Source organism: Condylostylus longicornis, unplaced genomic scaffold, assembly GCF_029603195.1.
Source record: "Condylostylus longicornis isolate FDR11 unplaced genomic scaffold, ASM2960319v2 ptg000048l, whole genome shotgun sequence".
Lineage (NCBI taxonomy): Eukaryota > Metazoa > Arthropoda > Insecta > Diptera > Dolichopodidae > Condylostylus > Condylostylus longicornis.
The window spans coordinates 19,836,210-19,847,553 of record NW_026578017.1 but is presented as its reverse complement, the minus strand read 5'-3'; the positions used below and the strand labels follow the sequence as shown (position 1 = coordinate 19,847,553).

Here is an 11,344-nt window from a genome sequence, read left to right as displayed (position 1 = left end):
TATTGCTTCATTGACTACATATACACACATACTGCTTTTCTTTTTTCTTTAATCAGAAGAAATATTTGTTCTGTTATATACCCTTTATAACAGAATTTTTTCTAACATTCTGCAATGTTATATTTTACATTTTATAAAAATATAAGTACTGTAAACATAATATTCTGCAGATGAGCATGTGAAATAGGTATATATATAGATATGCAAATGGATTTATATGTATAATATATAAATGCATTAATATATATAATATTTAATATACATATATATATTATACAAATTTTGTATATGTTTATTTAAATGTGTGCGTAATATATCAAATGTATTTTTGTTTAGTTTTTTACAACGGATGTTACATTTAAAAAGTATTTGAGAATTTTTTTTTTCTTATTATATATTTCATTTTTTATATCAATATTATATTAGATGAAGAGAAAATGAAATTTTTTTAAAAAATTTTAAAAAATAATACGTAATAGAATATATTATAAAAATTTCAAAATTTAAAAATTCTTGCAATTTTTAATAATTATAACTAAATTGAGAGTTTATTACATCATTATGGTCTTTATCAGAGGTGAGAACCAATAGATTCTTACACGTGGTCACTAAAACATTTATCTTTTACTGAGAATCATATGGCATTGTTGATAAGAACTCAAAAATTTTTAATTGAATTAGCATAGCTATAATTCGTAATTTTTATTTTTTAATTATAATTTTGCGAAAATTATATAGCATATTAGCAATTTTTTGCAATATGATATTAATATAAAAGTTTCCAAGTTTTAAGATGAAAAACAATCTTCTCGAATGTTAAATACGTACAGAACGTGGTTATAAATATTGTTATATATATATAATAATACCCCTAAATGAAGCGAAAAAAATAATTGTATATTTAATTAAATTTACGCCTGTAAATATGTAAAATTATTATATTTTTATAATATCACATTATTTTATTTCTTTATTTTGCATTAATCATTTAAATATTACAAATTTTTAATACATCAAAAATTAATTCACAAAAAATATTTATTTTGCATAAAATACACGGAATATTATTTAAAAAATTGAAATGACAGAAACTATCCTATATATTAAATCTAAATATTATAATATATTATCAAAGTCCTTAAAATTTATTTTATATTATATACGGGAATACTTATTATTATGATATACATATGTATATAGAAGGATGTTGTAGAAAAAAACATGTGGGGATGATATAGAGTTTGAGGCAAAGGTGTTTTTATATTATTGCTTTTATCCCTTTTCAAATTTTTTTACAAAATAAATTTTACATATGTGTATGTTAATATTCAAGAATAGCAACATAATTTATTACATGTATATATATATATATATATATATATATATTGAATATTAAATATTGAATATATATACATAATTATATATAATATATTTTTACAATTAGGTATATATGAATATTTTATATATATATTACACGTAATGACTATTCTTATTAGTAAATTTTAAAGAGGGTCTTATCTTATAGATATTTGCATACATATATGTATATATATACATGTGTTGTGTTTAAGATATTTTTACATGCAAATATACATATATAATTTTTTTATATTAATTAGAAGGTTAGGAAAATCAAAGTTGATATTTATAAGGAATATGTAAGTTTGCTTACATTACAGAGCGTATAAAATTAAACATAAAAATATTGTAATATTTAAAATTTGTAGAATTCTTATATAGCATTATATTATGCTATATATGTACATAGAGATTTCAAAATAATATTATAGAGCATTTGCTGTAACGCAATAATTTTCACTTTGATTTTCAATATCATGTAAAATAAATATATATAAAGAAAAGGGTGCATTTTAACTAAAAAGTCACATAATATTTTGGATTTACTAGTACCCATGTTCTACTCAAATTACATGCAAGGTATACTATGCAAATATACAAATGTAAGTATATGTAAATAAACACTATATATATACTCTAGCTGTACAACAGATTTATAAAATTAAATATTATAAACTTTATATATATGTATATAACAGTTTGTACTACTTTAATAATATTTGTATATATCAGTATATAAATATAATATATTTATATATTTTAAATCTATAATGTTAATAAAGTAAAAGAGAGTGAATTTGTTTTCGTATAAAAATTGCAATAATATATGAAATATATATAAAAGAATTATACATTGCAGAAGCGACAAAATGATATATAAGGAGGCGACATACTGAGTTTTTGTATGTATGTATAAACAAACTGCAAAACTATATTGAGCGAAATTTTAGAGGAGAAAAATGCAGTTTAAGTAACTATATCACTAATAAAATTATAAGTTAAGGATAATAATAAAATGTACCAGGATATTTTATCATATAACAAAATAATTTACAGAAGCTGCAAAATGAACTCATTGTACATCTGTATATAAATGCAGAATTTTAATTTAAAAATTTCACACATTTTCATACAGAGTAGGAAATGTTGTGTTCATTTCAAAAATACTGCAACATGCAATAGTAGTTTTATCTTATTATAATAATTATTTTGAATACACGCATATTTGCACAAGTGTAAGTATATTATAAATATTGTAATACTCGAATTTTGTATAGTATGAAAAATATTTTATTTATGTACATGAAAAAGGACATTTCTGCAAACTTACAGTGAAATATATTTTAAATATAATTGTTTACATATTTTATATATTTTTTGTTATGTATACAATGCAATTATACATATTTTATTAAATTTGTGTAAATATATGTAATTGTAACTAATATTTTGTTTGTTGTATAACAATTTGTAAGAAAATAAAAGTAATGACAATATATAATTATTATAGACAGTTATATGATTAGATTTAAACCTTTATTTATTTATGTATATACATTAATACATAAGTATTTGAATGTATAATAGATATCATTATATATATTATATTTTAAGAAAAATTTAATAAATTTATTTTAATATTGTTGTAAAACTATCATGAATTTTTTTTTTAAATTTTACATTTCTATATTAAAGTACAATCATATACACTATATATGCTCTTCTTTCTAAATATTTGGTATTTTATATACGTACCCAAATTGTATTCTTGTAAAATATTTTAAATATTCATACATATACATACTTGCATATATGTACATTAAATATTCACTATAGTAATAATATATTTATCATTTATAGCAAACAAATTAAATAAAGATTCCAATGTCATTAATCTTGATGATCAGGTGTAAAAAAATAAGAATAAAAAAATCCAGCATTAAACTAGGTCACGCTATCAATTTTATTGTTATATTATAAAAAAAAGAGAAAATAAGAATTTTCCATAGTTCACATTAAAAAATGCATAAGTATGTATGTATATTACTGTACATTACAAAAATTTGGGAATACAAAGAGAAAAAAGGATTTATATACAAGCTGATATATACAGGATTTATACATGTAAAATGCGATATCTGTATATATTATAACAGTTTACATATACGTATATAACTATAAATAAAATATTTAATCTTGTTGAAAAAGGATTTTAAATTATTTTTATTTTGAAATCAAAAAAAATCAGTTATGTAGGTACATATGTATATAATTATATACACCCATAATTTATTAATGTTTTTACTTTCATCAAAAGGATAATGTTATTTTTCATTATACCTGTATAATTACATTATTATTGTCAAATTAATTTACATTTTATGAACAATGTTTATAATTCATTTTAATTTTGAATGGAAACAAGGAGTATTTGAACTTTTCATTATTTCTTGTTTTTCAAATCAAGTAGTCATTTTAAGACTGTTATAAACCAACCGGTGTGGTTTTCGATAGGTTTGTGCTGACACGAATTTCAACAGGTTCATGCAAAGAAATATTGTAAGAAATCAAATGCTATTTGGTCTATTATTAAAAGGGTTCGGTTAAAGCAAAGACATTAAAAATTCTTTTTTAAAATTTTTAAAATCTTTGATTAGAGGTATACATATGTATTATACATATACAAATTATTACATACATTTTTAATATGTGTAATTTTTAATGATTTCAAAGTCAGAATAGTCATAATAAACTAAAATTTTTACTTTTGTCGTGCTATGTATGTATATCAAAATACATACGTATTATCACAAAGACACAAACCACTATTATTAAGGAAAATTAAATTTAGCAAAGGCAATGAAAATATAAATCTCAAATCTAAATAAACTCTAATATTCACCATTCTACATTTTTATTTTTAGCACTATGTTATTCTATGTTATTCTATTTTATGTTTATTCATTCTCATCTTATAATATTGGATTGGGTCTTTCATAAATAAAAATACATTATGTGTCATCATTGTATCTAATACATATTATGTATTTTTATTTAGAGAAGACACAATCCAATATTAAAAGAAAAGAATGAAGTATAAAAAGACGGATTAGAATAACATAGAGTTATAAATTTCCGACAAACTTTAGGTTTTAATTTACTCTTTTCAATCCTTCAATCCGCGCATATACAGTTCTTATTACATACAGTTTCCATTTTCATTACATACGATTTCCACTTTCAAGTCAAACTAATAATTTTACTGGATCGACTTGACTTGAATGTCAAGTTAAGTACAGTTCATATGAGCTCGAAACCAACTTGAAGTCGGTTTCAAACTGCATACAGACGCAATATATAATATTAGAAAAGTGACAATGTATTAACATTTTTATTTAGAAAGCAATATTTTGACAACATCAAATTATATGTTAAAAATAATACAGCTTGTCAAAAAATTAAAACATTGTTGGTGAAAATAAAACACTCATTATTTTTTATGTAATATTATATATAATACTATTTAACTAATTAAAAGCTTTTTTTTTGCTAACTCGTGAAGGAAACCATTTTTTTTATGCAAGTATTTTTTAACTAGCCCCGAGACTTATTATTTTTCTAGCTATTGCTAAATATCATTTGCAAAATATTAGCAAAATGAAAAGTAAGTTCTCCCATGCTTCACCAATTTTTTATATAGAGTGTAGCATTTTAAACTTTATAAAAATATAAAATAAAATTAACGTAATAAAAAATCAACAAATTGTAAGTAGCTTAATAATTTTTTGATTTTTGCTTGGTGAAACAACCAAAAAATTGCCCTCAATACAAAATTCTTATTCAAACAAAATACATAATCTCTCAATAACGACAACTGTCGAAAATATCATTATCAGTTCAAAATCTTCAAAGCACTTAAAGTAAAAAAGAGCAAAAAAGAAACAATTAAGTTTTTTGACATTCTACATGAATCGATATAAAAATTTTTATACAAAAGATCGTGAGCAGAACTTAACGAAAATCAGTAACTCAACTATCAAAGGAGAAGAAGAATTTTTATTAATTAAAACTGCTGTGAAGTAAGAAAAATGCATAATTCTCTTTCTTTTTTTTATAGCTATTTGTGCCCTTAATAAAACTGTTTGATTTAATGTTTATTTCACATGAATATTTTACTCTATCTCATGACGTTTAATATACATATTCGAAAAAATTTTCAATTTTCGTAGAGCTTTCACTTTATATATGCGAAATTGAAATTTTTTGAAAGATAAAATGTATATACTAATTTAAATTTGAAAACTCTTAAGTAAATATTTATTCTATTTTGGAATTTCTTGTTTGATATGACATTAAATTGCTGTATATGATATTCGTTTTTTAATCAAATATCTCAGATTTTTTTTTGATTTGCTCAGAGTACACTTTGACACTTTGAATTTGATTTGCTCAGTGTACACTTTGACACTTTGAATTACATCATATGGCTGAGCTCAAAAGAAAATTATAGTCAGGCCTTAATTTGGATATATTTGACATTTTGTTAGCGTTCTGAAGTATTTCTAGGAAATTTTATTGTTTACATAAATACATAATTTTACTAAATCATATGTTTAATATGTTGATTTTAAAAAGTTTGTCTGTTAAATTAATAGGATGTAATTTCGCAATGCTGTGTGAATCATTGTAAAAAATTGTAAAAATTAGAAATCGTAAATTGTCGGCGAAAATCATACTTATCGGTTTGTTTAGTCAATGGATGGTTATCTAGATAACATTAAGAAAGGTATTTCAAAGATCAACAGATAAAAAAAATTTAAACAGATAGAAGTTTACGTGACAACTGAGGTTTATTTATGCATCAATGAGCGAGTTTTCATAGAATACAACAAAAAATTTGGCGCGTTCTACGAAAAATAAGAAGCTAAATATAAAGGGTAAACTATTTATAACTTCATACGACACCATTTATTTATTCAGTTGAAGTCAGTGGTATAACATCGTAGTCTAAAAAGTATTTTTCGTCCATTTAATATTTGTTAGAAAATTTATTAAAAATTATATATAGAAAATTTATTATTAAAAATGTCTTTACAAAAAGTAAAATTATCTGAAAATATGGAAAACATTTCATTAAAGGCAAGAAACGCATTTGGTTTATTAAACATTTGAACTACATACTAACATACAAATGTATATAATTTGCAGAGTCCAAGAAAGGTTTTGACTGAGAGCGCACATAACGTTCGTAAAGTTACTTTAAATGACGAGGATTTTAGTATACCTGCCAAAACTTGTAAAAATGAAGACAATACAGCTTCAATTGCAAATAAAGCAAGTGGAGCCCCATTTGACCCATCTATTGAACCATTACTTAAGGATAATCCAAGACGGTTTGTTATATTCCCTATCCAATATCATGATATTTGGGAAATGTACAAGAAGGTAATTTTGATTATTGATTACTTATAATTAAATGGTTGAAAGTTAATGATTAAGCATCACTTTAGTACGAAATAAGCTTAGTTTAGTTTTCCAAATAAAAATGAAATAATGTGCACAATTAAATGTATGTATGTGTACATAATTTACTTAAATAGTTGATGTAATTTTTTTATTAGCTATGGATAGGACAGGCATATGTATATACATAAGTAGGTTATCTATTCTTTTTTATGCGTAACAAAAATGGAAATTTTGGCGGGTAATTACGTTGCTTTGGCGGCTTTTTTTCTTTTTGTTTTGAGTAAGCAATTTTAAAACATAAAAAATAATTGCTATTGATATTTTTCAAATAGTAATTTCATTGCAACAATAAATTCAAGAAAACGATAAAGATTAAAAACCATAAAAAATTGAATAATTTTAAAAACATATGTAAGTAGGTACATAATTAATAGGTATCCTTACTAAATATAGAAAATATAATGTACCTATCCATATATAAGTAGATATGTATATTATGTTAGAAGCTATATTATAATGCAAAGAATTATTTTTAGGCTGAAGCATCTTTTTGGACAGTTGAGGAAGTTGATCTATCAAAAGATATGGCAGACTGGAACAAATTAACTTCCGGGGAACGTCATTTTATATCACATGTTCTAGCATTTTTTGCAGCTTCAGATGGAATTGTAAATGAAAATCTTGTTGAACGTTTTAGCCAGGAAGTACAAGTAACCGAAGCTCGTTGTTTTTATGGATTTCAAATAGCTATGGAAAATGTTCACTCGGAAATGTATAGTATTCTAATTGATACATATATTAAAGATCCGAAAGAAAGAGACTTTCTTTTTAATGCAATTGAAACATTACCGTGTGTTAAGAAAAAAGCTGATTGGGCACTAGAATGGATTTCAAGTAAATCTGCTAACTATGGAGAACGTATTATTGCATTTGCAGCTGTTGAAGGAATATTCTTTAGTGGTAGTTTTGCGTCAATATTTTGGTTAAAAAAACGTGGCCTTATGCCAGGATTAACATTTTCAAATGAATTGATTTCAAGAGATGAAGGATTACATTGTGATTTTGCATGTTTAATGTTTAAACATTTAATACAAAAACCAAGTAAAGAAAGAATTATTGAAATTATATCTGAAGCTGTGAAAATTGAACAAGAATTTTTAACTGATGCATTACCTGTAAATTTAATTGGTATGAATTGTACTTTAATGTCACAATACATTGAATTTGTTGCTGATCGATTGCTAAGAGAGTTGGGAGTTGAAAAAGTAATATATTAAATTAAATTTATTTTAAATACCTTTATACTAATAATGTTATTAAATATTATTTTCAGATTTATAATACACCAAACCCTTTCAGTTTCATGGAATTAATATCATTAGATGGAAAAACAAACTTTTTTGAAAAAAAAGTTGGGGAATATCAAAAATGGGGAGTAACAGCAAATCCATTAGATAATGTATTTACTCTTGACGCAGACTTTTAAAGAGGTTTAAAAATTTACGTTTGCAAGATGTATTAGATTAAATGTTTCACAAAAAGGTATGGGTGAATTTTAAATTAAATGAAGTTAATTTTATTTAAATTTTAAGGTTTTATATAATGTATATTAGTATAAAGCTCAATTTTAATTATTCTAATTTTTGGAGCAAAAATTTGCAAAGTTTAGTTTTAGATATTCTTTTTTTTTTACCTTACTTGAATCAAGATTACCGAACAACTAATATAAACAATGAGTGTTCGAAATGTATTCTATACGGAAATCAATTTAAAAATTAACTCAACCTATTTATGTATATTTTAAAACTGACAATGTATTATAAAAGTATATATTGTAAATCAGACTATAGATCTTAGGACATATTTTATATATAATTGTATTGTATATTTGACCAAGAATTTTATCTCACGAACTAATAACATAATGAATAGGAACATTTCGTTAAGGATGTTTATATGTTTTTGAGTGCCTTTATGAGCAAAAGAATCTATCGATTAGAATTGAAAATTCTTATTAGTTATAATGTAAAAGCTTTATTTTAAATTAAATAAAAAGAAAAAAATCAATCCTCAAGTGTACAGTTAATTTAAGATTTGTAAAGGTTTTGATTTTACAGAAAGAAAAAATTTACCAGATTTCACCTTTACTCTGACATTAAACTTATCGAGTTCATAATATAGGTTAAATATAAAATAAATGATTCACAAAATAATGTTTGGCGTTTTGATAACATTAAAATAGTTAACATTTTATGCAGTGAGCAGTTTTCTTATAGGTAAACACCATTAATATTAAAAAATTTCAGGTAACAATATTTTATCACACAATATTTTATGCAAAATCACAATGTAATCCTTTATCTCATGTGTACATCTCCTATTATTAGATGTTTAACCGTTGAAATTTCTCTGATTTTCTTTTTATAAAGAAATTTAAGTGCAAAAGAAAAAAAAAGGTTTATAAGGGCCTATTGGAGTTGAAGCTACATCAACTTTATATTTTGTTTTTGCTGTTATTATCAAATGGAAATTGTTTTTCCCAATAAACAAATTTTGTACGTGAATTGAAAAATAAATTTTGCATAACATTGGGCGTATTTAATTTCATATAAAACTACTAAGATGTACCATCAACCTTTCGCCTACAAATCATACCATTGTATTATGTACGCATATTTTGAAAATGAAAGTATATGCAAAGTAGTTTGGATTGGCTGAATAGTTTGCTGATAGAGTTAATTTAAGATATATGCAATAAATTTACTTGATTTTGTTTTGGAATAAAATTTTCACATTTTTTTAGATTTTTATTATAATTATCTTTTTAGGATGTATTTTTTTTGCACTCACAAATTATGGAATTAAATATATTGAGGAATACCATTAAATGGTGCTTTACCTTGGAGTTTTAAAAACGATTTGAGACATTTTCAAAATTTAACATAGTATTCAAGTGAGCTCTGTAAAAAATGTTAATTATTAAGCTAAAATTCAGAAAGTAGAAGATCGCTTTCTGCAAGTTTCTAACCGTTAAATACAGGAGCTATTGATCAGAGTAATATTTCCAAAGATTTTTCTATGTGTTATATAATAAAAGAAATTTGTAAACAAGTACAATTTTCCTTACATATACAAAAAATGTTTAAAATTTTGATAAAATTACAAAAAACAGAAATTTTTATATATGTATGTTTGAACCTAAACTTGGTAAACAATTCACACACATCTTTGGTTTTAGCAAATTTGGATTTAATAGAAATTCGTAAAAATAGTGAAACAATGATGATACTGCAACAATGAAGGAACCGTATAATGCTGATAAAGATTGAATCACAAATTCAAGTAAAAATGTCTGATTACTATGATGAAATGAAATTAATGGATTTGGATCAAGAACATTTATGGATAACAGAAACTGATAACTTTTATGTTGTGCGCATGCATTCGAATTTGCATTGAAAACAATGTGGTGAACCTGTTCTTGATGGTTTTAAAAAAAGATGGAATAAAATATTTTGCCCCGTCGTTGGATTTATTGTAAGCAAATATTAAGGTACCTACTATGTACTTACAGTAAGCTGTAAGTACATAGTCGGTACCTACATAATAGTTTATTAACTAAATACCTAAATATTAGACCAAGTAACCGAAGACAAAAGAAAAACCCATTTTTTGTTGTTTTTTTTTTGTTTGATTAAAATCTTTGAACAATTCTCTAGTATAAACAGGAAAAAAGAAAAAAAAACGAAATTTGGCCAAAGATACCCCAGCTTCGCATATTTTGTTGAAACTTAACATTGCAAATTTCTTTTAATTACATTTTTACATTAGTCTTATAATTATTTCATAATATTATATGATTTAAAAAAAACTTCGCCTAAAAATTTAATTGAATTTCATTTTATAATATGGGTCTACTGTCCCGGTTAGTACAACCTGGTTTCTTAATTTTTAACCCCAGATATTATTATAAATCCTTATATACAATTTCCTTAAATTGAAACACCCTTCTAATAAGTAATTTTTTTTTATATAAATATAATAAAATTTTGAAAATTTCTTAACTCTTCCTCTTTAATTTTCTAAACATAATATTATGCGTTATATAAACATTTTTAATATTGGATGCACTTGCAAAGTGTTCTATTCTTAAAGAAAAGAAAATGAGAATTTTTATTGTATGTTATACTACTACCTATTATATGTATGTATAGTAATATGTACTTGTCTCAAATACCGGAAAACCCTTAATAGAATTTTTTTTTTTTGTTTTAATAATAACAATAATCAAACTCGTGTCGGACATATTACATTATCTTATATAATTTTATATTATATTGACGAATTACACTTTAAATAAGGCAAATTGCATTGTTCTCTTTTTTAATTTTTTTAATTTGTTTGCGTTACACTTATAATTTATTTTAAAAAACATGTGTATGTTTTAAAAAATTACAATGTTATTTTTAACAAGAACAAAATCAAAACAAAAAAATAACATTTACTTCCTTAATGCAAT

General features: G+C 23.3%; 1 protein-coding gene across 1 annotated transcript; it reads left to right on the top strand.

Moving 5' to 3' along the window:
• Window positions 1-6,444: 6,444 nt before the first annotated feature.
• LOC129610964 (ribonucleoside-diphosphate reductase subunit M2) lies at window positions 6,445-8,892 on the top strand (the record flags this gene model as incomplete). The annotated part of the gene is made up of 4 exons (XM_055523816.1): window positions 6,445-6,498; window positions 6,568-6,804; window positions 7,362-8,090; window positions 8,159-8,892. Coding segments are annotated over 4 exons (1,173 nt in total), but the record flags the coding sequence as incomplete, so codon positions are not given.
• Between the last annotated feature and the right edge of the window lie 2,452 nt (window positions 8,893-11,344).